General features: G+C 46.0%; 1 protein-coding gene and 1 non-coding gene across 3 annotated transcripts in view; one reads left to right on the top strand and one right to left on the bottom strand.

Moving 5' to 3' along the window:
• Elavl1 (ELAV like RNA binding protein 1) overlaps positions 1–10,093 on the top strand; it is a 38,489-nt gene extending 28,396 nt beyond the window's left edge. For both annotated transcript variants that reach the window (XM_020182652.2, XM_074054251.1), the window contains 2 exons: positions 2,018–2,243; positions 4,980–10,093. In XM_020182652.2, coding sequence (XP_020038241.1) covers positions 2,018–2,243; positions 4,980–5,304 — 551 coding nt within the window. In that variant the 3' untranslated portion in view covers positions 5,305–10,093. The remainder of the gene's footprint in view (positions 1–2,017; positions 2,244–4,979) is intronic.
• Positions 10,094–15,539: 5,446 nt separating this feature from the next.
• Positions 15,540–15,641, bottom strand: LOC141417062 (U6 spliceosomal RNA). Its single transcript, XR_012441689.1, has one exon. It is a non-coding gene; the product is annotated as a U6 spliceosomal RNA (small nuclear RNA).
• Positions 15,642–19,141: the final 3,500 nt, after the last annotated feature.

Raw genomic sequence — 19,141 nt, 5'->3', positions numbered from 1 at the left:
TCTCTGAAGTGGTTCTGTGTGAGAGCCAGCCTGTCACAGCTTTCAGTCCAATTGGCCTAATGTTAGATTTGTATTTAGCTGCGCAGGACTAACTAATCTGTCATTCGTGCCACATAAGAGTAAATAGAAACCCAACATGGGCTTAGTGTGTGACTTCAGGTATCTTTCAAATTTGAAATTTGACAGTGAGGTCAAGGCACTAACATCTTTGTAACACTGTGTATTGCTAGGTCTGACCTTACTAAGTCATTTGAAATGTTTTCTTTTGTTTCGAGGGGATTGAACATGGCCTCACACATGCTAGGCATATAAATTTAAATAGTCATGGAACCCTGGTAGTGGCAACTTTGAAACTGCTGTGTTGGGGGAGGGATGGCCCCAAGATCAGGAGGAGAATCCCAGTTGGAGAGTTGGAGTGTGAGCTTGAGGACTCAGTAGAGAGAGGTATCCAAGACTTTCTACATTTGTAAAGAAAGAGTCCTTGGCTGTTGTCCGCGTCCTCATGCAAAGCTCACAGTATCTCAATCATGGGTGTATTGAGAACCTTTCTGGAAATGATGAGGAAAAATGCCAAAATGTAGGAAGGGATTTGAGGACAGGTGGCTCACTAAGTGGATCACCTGAAGTCCTGGGCTCTCTCATTTTGGTCATTATCATTCACCATGTGCAAAAAGTCCTTTTCCTAGAGAAGCCCCACTTCGCCTTTGCTAGTCTTGAGAATGAGGGTGCTTAGCCAAGCTGGGGAAGCCTCTCCTGCCTATGAGCCCAGAGAAGTCACTTGGACAGGCCTCTTAGCCATTACCTTTCCCCATACTCTGTCCTTCCCCTCGGCTTTAACATTCTTCTTCCCCGGAGAAGGAGCCAGTCTGCCCCACTGTCAACACATCTATGCCTTGCCCCATTCCTCAAGCTCTTCCAGGGACAGAATCAACCCATTTTCTCCTCCCAGAGGCCTAGAATGTGGACAGGTAGCAAATGAAGGGTGGCTGGGCCCTTCCTTTTCCCAGTTTGCTCTGTATCTCACACTCCAGCTGGGCTGATGACACTGCCTTCAGCAATCAGGCCTCGGGTTTCAGGCTGCTCAGGTGAGGGATTGGCTTCCAAAGGGAGGGCAGGGCTTGCCTTCAGGTGGCTAGGAAAGGTTTCCTCTTGCCCCTTGATGCTGTGCCAGTTGGACCATGGCCCTTTCCATAGAGGGGCTCCTATCAGTGGCTTGTGATTCTCCTGGTGAATCTGGTGGGTTCTGCTCTGTTGTCCATGTGGGGAGGTTTTCTGTAGAGAGGGCAAGTGACCTAATTTGTTTCTGAGGGCAGTTGGGGTTGATGGGAGGTCCTTGGGCCTCACAGGAGAGCCTGTAAGAGATGAGTGAAGCAGCAGGGCAGGAAAGAACTAGGAGAAGGTTGGTTCCAGTATTGCATACTCTCCTGAAGTCATTGAGAAGGTCTGTAGGCTGAGGCAGCCAAAGGTGGGCTCAGGTCAAGCCAGAAAGGTCTGGTGGGGCTTCAAGTCTTACCCTCATCGCCCTCCACCTGGCTATTACTCCTTACAGTGGACGTTTGGAGGCAATAGCTGGGACACAGGCCTACAGCAAAAGAGGAGTTCTGACCCAGCCCTCTGCCTAGGGCCACACTTCCTAGAATGTCCATGCACCCATACTGTGTAAGGCAACTGGTGGCTAAGTAGTGACCAAGACACTATCTTTCCTGGTGTTGCTTTCCTTTAGAAAACAGGCTCAGGGTATCTGTTTAGGATATGTGTTACCAAAATATCTTTTGGTAGCAAGACTGTGGTTGCCCTTGCTTCAACTGGAAAAAGAGTCTGAACCCTTAATCTTTTATTATCATTGGTTGTTTTCTTTAATATGTTCATTTGTTTTCATGTTTAGGTTTAATTTTATTTATTTCATTAACTAGATGTCCAATTTGAAGCGTAGTAGATTGACTTGACTTTTGCTTTTCAGTTTTACAAGTCCTTTTTTTTTTTCCCCTAATTCCTTTTCTGTTGGTTTGTTAAAAAGGTTTGTCCAGAGGGGTTGCGTTTATCCGGTTTGACAAACGGTCGGAAGCAGAAGAGGCAATTACCAGTTTCAATGGTCATAAACCCCCAGGTTCCTCTGAGCCCATCACAGTGAAGTTCGCAGCCAATCCCAACCAGAACAAAAACATGGCCCTCCTCTCGCAGCTGTACCACTCTCCTGCAAGGCGGTTCGGAGGCCCCGTGCACCACCAGGCACAGAGATTCAGGTGGGTCTGTAGGTTGTGTGCTGGAAGTCTGCCATGCTCTTTCAAGTTGCATGCAACCCTGCGGGCGGATGGCTACACAGAGTAGATAACACTGGGGACATGAGGCCAATCCTAACAGAGTTGCCTCTCAGGACCATTTCCTAGCTCTGTCCCCACCTCCATCAAAAGTATCTGTACAGCTGCTCTTGGTGAATCATGCCTGTATTTCCCAACTTCTTGGGAGGATTGTGGTTCAAAGCCTTATAAAAAGTCAACGAGACCCCATCTCAACCAATTAAAAAGTGGGTATGGTGGTGTGCACCTGTCATCCTAGGTAGCAGAAAGCATAACTAGGAAGATCGTGGTCCAGGCCAGCCTGGGCATAAATCAAATAGGTAAAACCCTATTTGAAAAATGACTAAAGCAAAAAGAACTGGAGGCATGGCTCAAGGAGTAGAGCATCTGCCTAGCAAGCATGAGGCCTTAAGTTCAACCCTCAGTACAACAAAACAAAAACAGAGGTGAGAATGAGGTGTGGGTCAAAGAAATCAGCTCCCATCAGTAGGAGAAAGACCAACAGACATGAATAATTCTTAATGAGAGTCATTTGCTGGATATTGGCCATGGTGGTATAAGCCTGTAATCCCAGCATGTGGAGGAAAGATTATGGTAAACTAGTACCCTAGCCGGGTGCCAGTGATTCACGCCTGTAATCCTAGCTACTCAGGAGGCACAGATCAGGAGGATCTCAGTTTGAGGCCAGCCTGGGTAAATAGTTCTCGAGACCCTATCTCAAAAATAGCCAATGCATAAAGGGGCTGGTAAAGTGGCTCAAGTGGTAGAGCTCCTGCCTAGCAAGTGTGAGGCCCTGAGTTCAAACCCCAGTATCACCAAAAGTACCCCAGATTATTTTCAGGATACAGTTGTCCCTCATTGTACATGGGGGATCGGTTCCAGGACTCACCCGCTCAGATGCCAAATCCTCGGATGCTTGAGTTTCTTAGATAAAATGGTATCATGTTTGTATAGAACCCACACACGTTCTCCCAGAGACTTCACATCATCTCTAGGTGATTTATGACATATCCTGACACAATATAAATGCCATGGAAATAGTTGTTACACTGTATCATTTAGGGAATAATGACAAGAAAAAGGTCTACACATTCAGGACAGATGCAGGGGTTTTGCAGATACTTTCTTTGATTGGAAGTCTGTTGAATTGCAGATTCAAAACAGGTGGATAGAGCCGGTCAACTAAAATATCTATGTGAAAATTTCGGCTACTCTGATGACTTGGGACTGCAGTGTTGGCATCTCCTTCCAGTTCTCATTGAAAAGTAGCTTGGCCTAGTGTTCCACAGATACCTGGGGTGCCTTTTCCCACCCCATGTCAATGATACTGTGGTCTCCTTGTCCAAGATGGCCTTAGGACCACTGAAGGCACCCCAAATCAGGTGTTCCCAAATCAGCCCTAAGCCCAATACAGTTTTCATTTACAAAACATGTAAGGTGCAGCATAGCTTCGCTAACAGTTTTACCATCCACCTTAGTCCACCGCAGTCCTTCTGTATCCACATGTTTTCCAGTTTTGTTTTTTTTTTTTTTAAAGTAAACAAAAGTTATCGCGGTGGGAAGTGCTCCATGAGTTGGTCAAGTTGGGTGACCTGTGGCTGCTGATGTTCTGACACCTTCACAGCTCTCAGTGTTTGGCCCTGGTCCTTGTGGGATGGATTGAGCCAGCCCAAAGCTGTGGCGAGGAGTTCCTGTAACCTATAATAGCCCCATGCAGGGTTGTGCTCTCACTAGAGTCCTTTTGGCTTGCTGTGACCCCTGGGGGGAGGGTGTCATGATGAGAAGGGACTAAACTTGGAAAAAGAACTTCCTTCTCTCTCCACACACATAAGCGCACATGTACACTTACACCAGGGAGATTGGCAGTGTGGGACACCTACAGGTGCTTTTATCTGCCTAGGAGGATGTGGAAGAAGCACCATCATTTAAAATGTGGGAAGGACCAGGTGTGGTGTCTCATGCCTATAATCCCAGCTAGTCGGGATGTAGAGTATTGTGTGTCGAGGCCAGCTGAGGTGTGAAGTTATGGAGACCCCCATCTCAACCAGTAAGCCTGGAATGTTTACTCAATTCTGTGGTCCCAGCTACATGGGAGGACTAAGGAGCATTGTGGTTTAGGCTAACCCAGGCAAAAAAAAAAAAAAAAAACCCTATCTAAAAAAATAACTAAAGCAAAATAAATAAATTAATTAAAAGACTGCATGTATGGCTCAATTTGCGGAGGACTTGGAGGCATGGAGTTTAAACGATAGTACCGCAAATACGTAAATATATTAGATAGGTAGATACGAGTGAGACTAGGGATGTGGTGGTGCACAAATCTGAGTTACAGCCCAAGCACCACAAGAAATAAAGTAAGATGGAGCAGGCCACAGAAACAACTGAACAGCCCTCCGTACACACACACACACACACACACACAGGGATGGAGGCAGTGAACCCTGTAATTTATACAATTAGTATGGTTTTTTTTTTAAAGTAATTTTTGACACAAGTGGTACCGCAGTCTTGAGCAACTGCATCTTGGAGGAGCTGGGCTGCATAGAGAAGGAAGGGGACCCAATGTCCTTATGTTGGTGTGTGCCTGAGCCAGATGTCCTATTCCTGCCATCCCCTGCTGCTCCTATGTCACCAAATCACCTGCACTGACCTTGACCTGAACATGTGCTCTCTGTTTGCTAGGTTCTCCCCTATGGGTGTAGATCACATGAGTGGGATTTCTGGTGTCAATGTCCCCGGAAACGCTTCTTCGGGCTGGTGCATCTTCATCTACAACCTGGGGCAAGATGCTGATGAGGGGATCCTCTGGCAGATGTTTGGCCCCTTTGGCGCAGTCACCAATGTGAAAGTGATTCGTGATTTCAACACCAACAAGTGCAAAGGGTTTGGTTTTGTGACCATGACAAACTATGAAGAAGCTGCAATGGCCATAGCAAGTCTGAATGGCTACCGCCTGGGGGACAAAATCTTACAGGTTTCCTTCAAAACCAACAAGTCCCACAAATAACTCGCTCATGCTTTTTTTGTACGGAATAGATAATTAAGAGTGAAGAAGTTGAAACTTTTTTGTTAGTGTACAACTCATTTTGCGCCAATTTTCACAAGTGTTTGTCTTAGTCTAAATGAGAAGTGAAAAGGTTTTTATACTCTGGGATGCAACCGACATGTTCAAATGTTTGAAATCCCACAATGTTAGGCCAATTTTAAGTTTCTTAAGTTATTTCCTTTAAAATATATATTAAACAGAAACCTAAGTAGACTGCATTGATTAACCAGTCCCTCTGGATGGTGGTGGAACTGAAGCATGCTTTAACTTCTAAGACTGTCTAACACTCGTTATACTCGATGTCTCCACAAACTGGATTTAAAAAACAATCTTTTAGTTTTAGTTTTTAATCTAAAGATGTTAGACAGATGTCGAGTGTACGTTTTTTTTTTAAGCGATTTATGCTTTGGTTGACAGGAAATTGCTTTCCCAAGCAGGTTCCGCTGCCACCTCCTGCTCACTCAGTCCTGGGCTCTGTGGAGTGGTTCTGGGAGTGGCAGCGCACCTATCCCTTGTGGGCTACCACCAGGGAGGGGGTCCACATGCTGGGCCGGGCTGGGCCCTCCAGAGGACACAAAGGTGTTTCCTTAGCCCGGGCACCAATGGGAATGGACCAAAGAGTTTCAGGGAAACTCCAGTATATTCCAGAGTCAGACCTGAGCTCCAGGCACACCTGAAGATGTGTCGCTCCTCTGACATCCCCAGTTGCTGTCCACACATTGCATGCACAGTGCCCCACACATCAGACACTGTTGTTCACATGATTTCTCCAGTTTCCAAGAGCATTTAACATAGCTTGAATGTGCAAGATAGCTCTATTTTTTAATAACACATAAACATTTGAGCATTGTATTTCTCGCATCCCTCCTTGTGAGCGCTAGACTTTTTCTATCTTAGTCGGATTTTGTTTTGGAATTTTGCTTTCTTATGGACACTCAGCAGAAAAGTACTTCTTGCCAGTTATCTATTAACAAAACCTTTGATTTGTAGTTTTAAAAATTAACCCTCAAAGTTCTCTTCATAACTGCCTTGACATTTGGGGTTGTTCTGTTCTGTTAATTTTCTTTTGCTTTTTTGTGTTTTTTGTTTGTTTTTACTTTTGCATTTAAGACCATTAAATTTGATTTTGTTTTGCTCGAGTTTTGTTTTGTTTTTTATTTTACCTTTTCTTTCTTTTTGGCTAGGGAAGGCACAGACAGCCCAGCATTCAGGGAGGAGTCGTAAGACCTTGAGAAACAAAACACTTGTCTCAAAGAGAAAGCATTTCTGAATCCATGGCGTAGGAACACGGTCATGGATTAGTGGTTCTTAACCTGAGAGCTGGCAGGAAGGGGCCAAGGGAAGGCCTGCGGAGGAGATAGGGCCGGTCCCCTGCAGCTTCTCAGGAATGTGATCTGAGTTTTTAAATAACTAGTGTACAGAAAGAATCAAAACCAGGATAACTCAGTACTGGCAGATCTTAGCCTTGATCTGAGATAAAATATCTAACGACAGGCTGTTTTTTAAGTTCTTGGAATCATGGGATGATAGCATTATTTATTTATTTATTTATTTATTAATCTAACTATTTAAGTAGAAATTTGAGCAACAAGCACAGTCGTCTCCAGAGCAGGTCAGCATCTCAAGAAGCCCTTGGACAATTTGAGGCTGCCTGCCCCCTGCCCCCTTTCTCTGACCTTCATAGAGGGCCTGTTTCAGGGCAACCTGAAGAGGTTGCCCCACACTCAGGCTCTGTTGTATAGAAGTGGGCTTTGTGCTATACAGGGCCTCCTCCCACCCCCATCCCAGAAATCCCAGGTCCTCACTCAAAGCCAACACATGGGGCCTCCTCCTGGAACCTAGAATCCAGGCCCATCTGCCTGGATCCAACACAAAAGGGTCCCTGCTCTGTTGCCCTGGAGCGCTCCTCCCCTTGGGACCAGAATGTTTTCCTGGAAAAAAGTAGCCCTTTCTGGTTCCTTGGACCAATGTCTGAGTGAAAGTGGGATTCCTAATCCAGAAACTTTCCCTGCCATCCTCACACTCCTGCACATTGCTGCAGCTTAGCTAGAATCCCATCCCTGAAGGGGATTCTGTCTTAAGTCTTAATTGTTAAGGGCACCATGAGCTCGCAGCCAGAATCTCAGCTGCTCTCCTCCCCTCCTCTCCTGTTTGCTTCCTAGTTATTGTTCTGATGCTGGAACATGGGAGTGGGAAACAGAGTATGCCAACTTGTGGAGGTGGTCTGGGTTTCTCAGTTCAGTGAACTGGTCTCCACTGTTTGAACAGCCTTCTAGATAAAAATCACAGTGCATTTCTCCAGGAGCTTTGATTTGCCAGTGTGTAGAAGACTTAGCTTTTGATACGGCATTTCTGAAAGCAGTTCTCACCCCATCAAAGAACCTAGGTGCTGGCCCTGGGCTCAGAGAGTTCATTAATTTCCAGGCCTGTTTGCAAAGAGGCCATCTCAGAACCCTGGGGGGCTGGGGATGTAGCTCAGTGGTAGAGCCTTTGCCTAGCATGTGCAAGGCCCTGGGTTTTTAGCACTGCAAAGAAAAAAAGTCACAACCCAAAATAAATCATTTTAAAAAAATTTTTTACAAATTCATGAGATTTGTACAGAGCAAAAATGAGTGCTTTTCAGTCATTCAGGAATTTGATGAAAAAGAATAAAGAGTAGATAATGCTAGATTATTAAAATTTTGGTTTGGTGAATACCAAAGAGGTTTTGATTGAATTCTCTTTTGACCTATGTCATTTCCTGTGGTAGTTATTATACTTTGAGCAGCTCCAAATTGGTGAACCTGTTTCTGGTTGAATTACCCACTTCTCCCCAAGTGGCTCTGCCCCAATTTAGCTTTTCCATGTAATGTGCCAAGTGTGACTTTCTGTGCTGGCTATGCCTGTGATCGCAGTACTGTGACATTCCCTACCCCCAAACCTGAGGGTACCTAGTCCCCTCCACAACCACCATTCCACATCACTATCTGAAAGTGGGGCTTCCTTGGGGCCCCATGCGGATGGTGCTGGGTGGGTTCTGCCTTCTGACAGGTGAGTCTCCCTAGCCAAGGGCAGCTGCCTTAACCTTGGAGAGTCTGCACTTGTATTAGTTCAGGAAACCTCAGGCATCCATGGACTGAACCACACTGATGTAGAGAGCCAAAGCTGTCACCTTGGAACTGGCAATCAAGGGGCTCCTTCTGGGTAACAGAAGTAGGTGAGCCCCCTAAGACAGTTGATAGCAATTAATTATCTACCCCAGTTTGCCTCCAGACAAGAGCCGTTTGTCTATAAGTTACTGAGAAGACATGAGTTATCCCAGTCTGGTGTCAGACTTGAAAATGAAAGTTGACATCAGTTGTCAGTAGCATTTCACGTTAGATTTAGCCTGATACTATTTCCATATGCTTTGTACAATTGGACAAAAGAAAGTAAGAAACTGTCCCCCATCTCAATACCATCACTCCTTCCCATCTTCGTAGGACCTGCCTCACCTACTGGGCCCTGAGGCAGCTCCTTAGGGAAGACCCCTAGGGTTCACCACACTCCCAGGAAGTGGGGGTCCTGTTCCCAAGCTTCCTGAGAGACAAGTGAAGTCACAAGTGCTTTCTGTTGAGTGGCATTGATCATTGACACATTCCAGAGCAGTAGAACCTGAATCTTGATCCCATCAGGGATTTCCCCGACCTCTAATGATTGTATTGTATTTTCCCACAATCTCTCAGTGATGTAGTTCAGGTTTTTCTTGGTCATAGAAAAGGAAATTATTTCATTTATTTATTTATTTATTTATTTATTTTATTTATAAGTCACACACTGCAAGTATCTAAGTTAGGCTGATGGAGACTTTGAGAGGACTGTGTTTTCCTTCCCCTGGAAGAGAAGGCCCAACCACTGGCTGGGGCCACCTCTTTTCCCACGTGATGTTGCGTTTACAGTGGCTTGCTTGGGGGAGGGGGGATTGAACCAACTGATTCCCATGTTGTACCGTAGATGGCTAGACATTTTGTATATTAGTGTGTTTTAAGTTATTGATTTGTTTTATATGAAATAATTTATTTTTCAGGTACCATTTTTCATTTTAACTTTGTTTTTACATGGGTTTGTTTTCAATAAAGTCTGACACTGCTGTCCAAAAGTCAACAATAAAATGAATCCCATTGTGTTCTTTTGAGGATGCTTATGTAACTAGCTTTTTAAATTTACTTTCAGAAACAGGGGGAAAAAAGTCCTTATCAGTTTTCCATTTCCCCATTGCCTTTTTTTTTTCTCTCTCTCTCTCTTTAATCCTTGTGACTAAATGTTCTTTAGTGTTTTAGGAGGAAAAAGCAAACCTAGATTTTGATAATCCAGAAGATTTCAGATTAATAAAGAAGCTTTGAAAGAAGACCATTTTTCAAAATTTTAGTGAAGTGTGAATATTTTTTGTCAATGGCTTTCTCAAAGAGAATGAAACTTTTGCACCATTTTCAGAGTTTTTATAGAGATGCCAAATTGATATATTTACATGTAATGGAAACATGAAAAAGTTTTATTAAACAATTGTTCATAGCTGTGTAGACATTTTAATTCAGTTTCCAAAGCTCTCAAAAGCGTATTTTTGAAGTGCAGAGTGGTAACGGTTCGGGGAGTTACTGATGATTCCAAACAAGTCAATTGTCCGAATACTCAGTTCCTTCCGCAGGTATCAGGTTTGTGTTAAATGCTGTATGTTACCAATGACTGGAATTCTGTGATATTTTGGTAATAAATGAAGTGGGATAATCGCGATGCTACGGTGTAGGGGTGATCATGTGTGACTCGTGAGCAGCTGCAGCCGAGTAAAGCGCCAGGTGACTTCCTCTTTCTTGGCTTGGTAAGCCTGGGCCAGGCCACAGCCTTGACCTGTGCTGGGAGCCACCTATCCCATGACCTCCCTTTGTCTGCCCAGATGTTTCCTCCTGTGGATGAGCTCACAAGCCAGCCTCCTCTCGTCCAAGACTTTGAGGCCCTGCTTTTCCAGGTTCACAGCCCTTGGGCCTGTCTTGGGGTCCCTGGGTGTGGTCTGTTTGTTCCCCATACCATAGCCTGGCCTCCCTTGTTCTGATGTTGGCTCGTGGATCCTCCCTCTTCCCCTCACCCCCAGGTTGGATCATAGTATGGCCATACCTGAGTTTGAGGCCACGTGGGGTTACTGGGACTCCTTTGAGGACAGGAAGGCCAGTGTAACTCTCTAACTTACCCAAAGATAGGACAGTCAGATGGTTTAGGAGCACAAGAGTTACAGAGTCCTATGCCCAGGACACCAGCTTGTCCCCCAGACTCCCCTGTTCTTGGGTCTCCTGCCAGCTTTCTCCCCTAGGGGTCCCTCCCACAGCTATTGTTGACCTCTCCTAGGGCATGCCCTCCAGTCTCTGTTCAGGGTTTTCGGCTTGTCTTGGACTGGATCATGGAATTTCAAAATCTGCCTTTCACCTTTCATTCCCAAGGATTGCATTTGGTCTGCTCTGATCTCATAGATTTTCTCAAGTTGAAGGATTTTGCTGCATGGTCCTAAGAGGAAGTGGAAGAGGAGGAGGAGTGAGGACCTGAGTCTGGAGAGGAAGTTGCATTTCAGCCACTGCATGGAGGGAGGGAAGGAGGGAGAGGGATCAGGCCTCAGGAAAGGCTGCTGAAGGACTCTCCCCAGCTGAAGGAACCCAGGACAAGAGGTGGCTGTGAGGATGGGCACAAGAGTGGGCAGATGACAAGGGGAACATACACAGATGCCATTTTCTCTCTGTTAAGTCAGGCCTCCTGGAGAGAGAGACCTTGTGGGTCAGCACTGTAAACCATACACCCCTAACTTGAGCCAAATGGCCAGCCCCAGGTGAGTGCAAAAGGGCTGGGGACAGTAAGGTCCAGAAATAATCCATGAGGGTCCTGGAGGGCCTGAAGCCTTTAAGGAAAATGCCAGAACCACCAAGTGCATGATGCTGGTTTTCCCTACAGATGAACATAGCTTTCTCCTTTGCCCACAAAAATAAAATTGCTACATCCAAGAAGACAGCTGGATGGCTTGTCACCAAATGTGGATGGTAAGGGTCTTCTGGTTGGAGGTGGCAACCAAGAATTCACATCAGGACCCCTCAGAACACTGTCTTGGGGGCAGGCCCAGAATCCTAAGCTCATGGACTATATGCTCAAGACCCTGTCCTCAAAGAGTAACTTTCTAAAAGTGGGCTTGAACAAGCCTGTAATCCCACCACTGGGGAGACTGAGGCAGGAGCAACAAGATTTCAAGGCCAGCCTGGGCAGCATAGTGAGACCCTTTGTCCAAAAACCAAAGAATATTAGGGGCAGATGCACTGAAAGTAGGACACACCAGTCTTTGGGGAGCAGTGGGGATGTGGTTCTCTGAAAAGTTCATGGGTAGAAGAAAGTGGAGGTCCCAAATGCCAAGGTCATGCCAGAAGTGAAGGGGACCAGTGCTGGAGACAACCACAGGTTTGGCCATTAGTGCCTGATTTGTGGCCAGTGATGCACAAATGTTGAGTGATGGGAGCCCATCCAGCCCCATCTGCCTGAACTTGTTCAGTTTCAGAGAATGGGCAGCAGGCACTCACCACTGAAAGTCCTCCAACCAGCCCTGCCCATACTGCGTGTCCTTGAAGCAAGGTCTGGATAGAGGGGGCAGACCATCACCTGCCTGGCCTGGTGCTGGAATGGCACAAGCCTTACAGCAGTCACCTAACCAGGGGTTGTTGCTTTGATTTCCTAGGTGAGGAAAGCCAGGCTTGCAAAAGGGCCTGCCTGGAAGTGCAGGAGGGCTTCCAGCCAGGGTTATGGGAGGGAGAATCATGGCCTCCAAGGATACTCAGTTCCTGATCCCTGGACCCAGTGAGTATATTACCTGATTGCAGATAAGATTAAGTTGAGGAAAAATTAGAGATAAGGGCAAAATAGTTTCTGCTGGGTATTGAGGGGGGGAGAGGGAGGGGGCGGAGTGGGTGGTAAGGGAGGGGGTGGGGGCAGGGGGGAGAAATGACCCAAGCCTTGTATGCACATATGAATAATAAAAGAAAAAAAAAAAGATTAAGTTGAGGGTCTTAGAATGGGGCACTCATTCTGGGTTTTCCAAGTGATTGGATGTCATCAGGAGGGGAGGCACCGAGAGAAGTCAGAGACCACATGCTGGGCTAGCAGCAGGAAGGGCCATGAACCTATGACTGCCAGAAACCGGGCTTGGAAGCTGAAAATGGCCGGGAAATGGGTTCTCCCCTAGAACATCTGGCCGCAGGGAGCTTGATCCCTGCTCTCAAGGTGATTTCAGGGCACTGGTGCCCACTCAGAATTCTGACCTCCAGAGCTGTAAGAATAAACTTGTTTGAAGTTTGCAGCTATTTGTTAGGGCAGCAACAGGAAACTAATAAATTATCAGTGACTCCAAAGTTCTCCCCTTTTTTTTTTTGGCAGCACTGGGGTTTGAACTCAGGACCTCACACTTGCTAGTCAGGCACTTTACTGCATGAGCTACTTCAAGCCCTTTTTTGTCATGGGTTTTTTTCAAGCTAGGATCTTGCTAACAGTTTGCCCAGGGCTGGCTTCAAACCTCTTTGATCCTCCTAATCTCTTCTGCCTCCTGAGTTATGATTACAGGCGTGAGCCACTGGCAATTTGGCACATTTGTCTGTTTTCTATCCCCGATCATAACAAGGCAGGCATTCTCACCCCTGTAAGATGGATATCACACAGTTGACTGACTCCTCCAGTCCTTACAGTTCTATAAGGCAGTTAATATTATCTCCATTTTACAAGTGGGCAAACTGAGGCACAAGATAGGTGAAGGGCCTTACCCAGGGTTCCAAGGGCAGTCTGGCTCCTGAGTCTTTTCTTTCTTTGGTAATATATATATAATTGTGCTTATTAATTTTTTTGAGACAAGATCTTGCTGTATAATTCAGACTGGCCTTGAATTTTGATCCTTCTGCCTCAGCATCGACAGTGCTGGAGTTATAGGCATGAAACACCACATTTGGCATGTTTATTAATTTTTTATTATGGCAAAGCATGTGCGACTTAAAATAACCACCTTAACCATTTTAAGGGCATGGCCCAGTGGCGTTACGCACATTGGCAGTGCTATGCGGCTATCCCACCACCACTACCACAACTCTCTTTTCCCAAACAGACTCTGTCCACATTGAATATGAATTCCCCATCCCCTATGTTTATTTTTTATTTTATTTTACTTTTTTCCAACAGGGTCTTGCTATGTACCCCAGACTGGCCTCTCACTCACAATCCTCTTGCCTCAGCCTCCCCAGTTCTGGGATTACTGGTGTGTGCTAACATGCCTGTCCGCTATGTTTATTTTTAATAGGAAACATTCATGGTTCAAAGCTTGCAAGGTCCAAAGATTACTGAATGGAAATTCCCTCTCTGGTTTCCTAGTTACCGAACTCCCTCCCTCCCCTGTGAGCTGCCTGTGTTAATCCCTCAAAAAACATTCCATGCACATACAAGGAAATCTATCAGACTGTATTGTGAGGTTTAAATAGGGGGTGAAGCCATCAGATTTCTAGTGGGCTTTTAATTTTTTCTTTTTTTCTTTGGTGGGACTGGGGTTTGAACCTAGGGCTTTGCACTTGCAAAGCAGGTGCTCTCCCGCTTGAGCTGTACCACACCAGTCCACTTTGCTCTACTTATTTTGGAGATGGGGGTCTCGTGATTCTGTTTGCCTGGGCTGGCCTTGAACCTCAGTCCTCCCCATCTCAGCCTCCCAAGTATCTAGGATTACAGGCATGGGCCACCTGCACTTGGCTAATTTTTAAAATTTTTTAATTGATATGATAATCATACAAACTTGTGGGGTACAGTGTGATACTTCACTACATGCATTTAGTGTGCAATAATGAAATCAGGGTCATTGGCACACCCATCATCTCATTTATCATTTCTTTGTTGACAACATTCACAATCTTCTCTATAGCAGGGTGGTGTAGTGCACACCTGTAATCCTAGCACTCAGGAGACTGAAACAGGAGGATTGTGAGTTTGAGGCCAGCCTAGGCTACCTACTGACACCCTGTCAAGAAACCAAGGGTTGGGAATGTAGCTCAATGGTAGAGCACTTGCCTAGCATGCATAAGACCCTAGGCTTGATTCCCAGCATCACAAAAACAAACCCCAAAACCTCTCTGCTAGCTATTTTAAAATACACAATTAATTGTTACACATTTTTTAAAAAATTGATAAGTATACATATAGCATAAAGTTTATTATCTTAATCATGTTTAAGTGAACAGTACAGTGGAACTAAGTACATTGCTGTGCAGCCGTCCCTACCACTCATTTCCAGAACCTTCTCATCTCCCCACTCTGAAGTTCCTGGTGTGCACCATCCCACTTCCTGTCTCTGTGGATCTAGGGGCCTCCTGTCAGTGGAACTGTACTTTTTTTTTTTTTTTCAGTACTGGGGTTTTAATTCAGGGCTTCATGCTTGATAAGAAGGCACTTGAACAATTCCACCAGTTCTTTTTTGTGATGGGTTTTTTTTGAGATAGGGTTTTGTGAATTATTTGCCTGGGGCAGGCTTTGAACCTCAATCCTCCTGATCTCTGCCTCCTGAGTAGCTAGGATTACAGGCATGAGTCACCAGCGCCTGACTGAACCACACAATTTTTGTCCTTTTCATGTCTGCTTTATTTCATTGAGCATCAACATGGATGCTTAAGGTACATCCACGTTGTAATGTGTGAAAACTTCTTTTTGAGCTAGACACAGCAACTCAGGTGAGGCTGACATCAGGAAGATTGAGGTTTGAGGCCAGCTCAGGCAAATAGTTTGCGAGACTCCATCTCCAAAATAACCAGAGCAAAACAAATTGGAGGTGTGGTTCAAGCAGTAGGGTGCCTGCTTTGTAAGCCCTGAGTTCAAACCCCACTTCCCCCAACCCCAAAAGGAAGAAACAAGGAAGAAAAGAAATTGAAACATCATCAAGGGCTCCCAGAGAATCATGTTCCTAAGCATTTATTTTATTTTATTTTGTGTTATTGGGGTTAGATTCAGGGCCTCACACTCCACTGCTTGAACCACACTCCCATTCCTTTCGCTTTTAGCTTGTTTTTTTTAGATAGCGTCTCATACTGACTTTGCCTAAGCTGGCCTGGGAACAAGATGCTCCTCCTCCTTCCTCTGCCTCCCACTTAGCTGGAGTTACAGGCATGCACTGTCATGCCTGGAAAAAATGTATATATAAGTATATGGAACGCTTCACGAATTTGAATGTCATCTTTGAGCAAGGGCCAGGCTCATCTCTCAGAGTTCCAATTTTAAGATATGTGCTGAGACCTGAGCATTTACTAGTTAAATCAGCCCTACTAAGAGGTCAGGCTTGGTTTTTCCAAGGTCAGATTGCCTTAGAGGATCTGCCTGTGCCATCTGCTGACTTCCCACCCTCCCACCTGCTTCCTAAATGGACTCTTAGAGGTGCAAATGACAGAGAGAAGCTGATTCCAGAGTGGGAGGATTCTGACTGACCACAAGGGGCCCCAGGAAGCCCAGGGCTGCCCGTGGCCACAGCTCCAGGCCCTGCATGGGGACCTGGTGGTGCTCTGTGCTCACGGTGTGCCTGGAGGGCTGGAACCAGATGCTCTCAAAATGGGCTGTACCGCCTGCCCTTCCATGACAGGCAGGCTCTGGAGTCATGTTATAGGTCACCAAGTTCTGCTCACCTATCTCCTGGCTTCTCAGCAGGCCCATCTGCCAAGTCCTTGATTTTGAGACACTACCGTCTCTGTTCTTGGGGACCACAGCAGCCTCCCTACTGCAGCCAAGGGATTGTTCCACAAAACATCCCTCGCACAACACCCCTTTAAGCTCCATTTAAAACTCTCCAACACAGCTGGGAGCCAGTGGCTCACTCCTGTAGTCCTAGCTAATCAGGAGGCAGAGATTAGGAGGATTGAGGTTTGAGGCCAGCCCAGGCAAAAAGCGAGACCTTATCTCAAAAGAAGTACACACACACACACACACACACACACACACACACACACACGAAGGTTGGTGGAGTGGCACAAATGATAGAGCACCTGCCTAGCAAGCGTGAAGCCCTGCATTGGTTCAAACTCCAGTACTGCAAAGAAAGCATAAAACAAAATTTCTCCAACACAAACTGCTTGTCTAGCATGTGCAAGGCCCTGGGTTTCAGCTCCTGCATGGGGTACGGGATGCTCAGAGTGGAGTGCAGAAGGCTGCAGTAAGTAAAAGGCAGGGAGTAAACAGGATCTCTCTGTGCCTTCCTTCCATTCAATTGTTCTGTGAACCCAAAACTGTTCTAAAAAAATAGTCTTGGGGACTGGAGGCATGGCTTAGGCAGTAGAGCTCCTGCTTTGCAAGCCTGAGGCCCTGAGTTCAAACCTCAGTATCACCAAAAAAAAAAAATTGTCTTGAGCCAGGCATAGGGGCTTACACTTAAAATCCCAGCTACTTAGGAGGCAGAGATCAGGAGGATTACAGTTCAGGCAAAAAATCAAGACCTTTTTATCTGCCAAATAACTAAAAGCATAAAGGGCTTGGGGTGTGGCTCAAGTGGTAGAGCACCTGCCAAACAAGCACAAGGCTCTGAGTTCAAACCTCATACTACTAAAAAAATAAGTAGTTTTAGAAAACAAAAAAAAAAAAGGAAACCAGATGCAGTGGCACATATGTAATCCCAGTACTTGGGAGCCTGAGGCAAGAGGATCATAAATTCAGAGCCAAACTTGGTTACATAGTGAGTTCCAGGCCAACCTGAGTGGCACAGTGAGACTCTGTCTCAAAACAAACACACACAGGCTGGGTGCCAGTGGTTCACACCTATAATCCTAGATACTTGTGAGGCTGAGATCAGGAGAATCATGGTTTGAGGCCAGGCTGGGCAAATAGTTCAAGAGACCCTATCTTGAAAATAACTCAAAAAAGAGCTGGTGGCCAGGTGCTGTTGGCTCACACCTGTAATCCTAGCTACTCAGGAGGCAGAGATCAAGAAGATAATGGTTCGAAACCAGCCTGGGCAAATATTCGAGAGACCTTATCTCAAAAATACCCATCACAAAAAAGGGCTGATGGAGTGGCTCAGACAGCACCTGCCTAGCAAGTGTGAGGACCTGAGTTCAAACCTCAGCACCACCAAAATAATAAATAAATCCACAAAAAAGCCCCAAGCCACAAAACTCTTCAGTAGCTCCTGGTTCCTCTCAGTGTAAAGCTTAGATTGCAATAGCTCCTTGACTTTGTCCCCCTTGTCCCCTCCTAGCTCTCCAGCCATGTTCCTTTGCTTCCCGGATATGACACTGGTCATTCCCTGTCTTGAAATTCCCTCACAGGCCCAGCTGACCCTTGATCTCTTCTCAAGACACCTTGGGTGTCCCACGTGACAGTTGAGCGTTTAAACTCTGAGGCCCGTCACTTCCTTGCCTGTAAAAGAGGGACTGACACTACACTTTTATTAACAGTACTTAGCAGTTTTAGGTTCCCGGGGCCTAACACTGCTGACTTCACAGGTTCTGAGCAGAAGCCAAGTCTCATATAGACTCCTACCCCTGCTTCTTCAACACCCCACCCACTTGGAGAAGGCAGCCAGCATCTGCACGGTGGCCTGGGACAAATCCTGCTCCAAGCAGACCAGTGGAGTCTCTCTTTGACACTAGCTGTGTGGCCATGGGCAACTTCCTTCCCCTCTGGAAGCTCTGGGTTCTTCATGGGGTAAGAAGTCCCATGACAGCACCCACTTCCTGCTTCCTAGGGCCAAGCAGGAAGAGATGGGCAGGCAGTAGTACCAGCAGCAATTATACCTTAAGCTGAGTCAAGCTGGGTGCTAGTGGCTCATGCCTGTCATCTCAGCTACTCAGGAGGCAGAGATCAGGAGGATTGCGGTTCAAAGCCAGCCCAGGAAAATAGTTCAAAAGACCCTGTCTCAAAAAAATCCATCACAAAAAAAGGGCTGGTGGAGTACCTCAAGGTGTAGGCCCTGAGTTCAAGCCCCCCAGTATCACAAAAAATAAAAAAAGCTGAGCCGGAGATGGAGGAGGGTGTCAGCAGAGAGTAGAAGGAGCAGAAGAGGAAAGGAAGTATCAGTCAGGGAAAACAGATGGTGGAGGGGGGTGTGCAGAAGGCTGAGGGCCCACTGTATGAGTCTGCTCGCGCTGCTCTAACAAAGGACACAGACCGGGTGGTTCTCACAACAGAAATTTATCTTCTCACAGTTCTGCAGGGTGGAAGTTCTAAGATTGAGGTGTCAGCATGGCTGGTTCCTTGACATGCAGATAGTGTCTTCTCCTTGTGTCCTTACATGGTCATCCCTCTGTACATGTCTTTCCTAATGTCTTTTAAGGATACCAGTCCTATTGAACTAGGGTGCACCCCAGTGCCCTCACTTTACCTTAATTCCCTCTTTGAAGACCTTACTTCCAAATAAAGCCACATTCTAAGGCACTGGGGGTGAGGACTTCAGCATATAAATTTTGGGAGGACACAATTTACTCCCTAACAGGCACAGAGGAATGTCTTAGTCCATTTTTGTTACTATAACAAAATAACTAAAACTGGGTACTATATACAGAAAAGAGGCTTATTTAGCTCATGGTTCAAGACTCTGGCACCAGCAGCAGCTGGGCTCTGGTGAGGGCCTCATGGAAGCTGGTATCCAAATGGTAGGAGAATATGTAGAAGCAAGAGATCACATTATCAAGACAGGAAGCCAAAACAACGGGAGGGGGCCAAGGTTGCTATTTTTTTCTAATAACAACCCCCTCTCAAGAACTAACTCAGGGTTCCATTGGAGCTGTTCTAACCCCTGCTATAGTTTGGATACTGAATG

The sequence above is a fragment of the Castor canadensis genome, chromosome 14 (genome assembly GCF_047511655.1).
Source record: "Castor canadensis chromosome 14, mCasCan1.hap1v2, whole genome shotgun sequence".
NCBI classification, from domain to species: Eukaryota; Metazoa; Chordata; class Mammalia; order Rodentia; family Castoridae; genus Castor; species Castor canadensis.
Note: the sequence above shows the minus strand (reverse complement) of the source record. Positions and strands in the feature narration are given on the sequence as shown.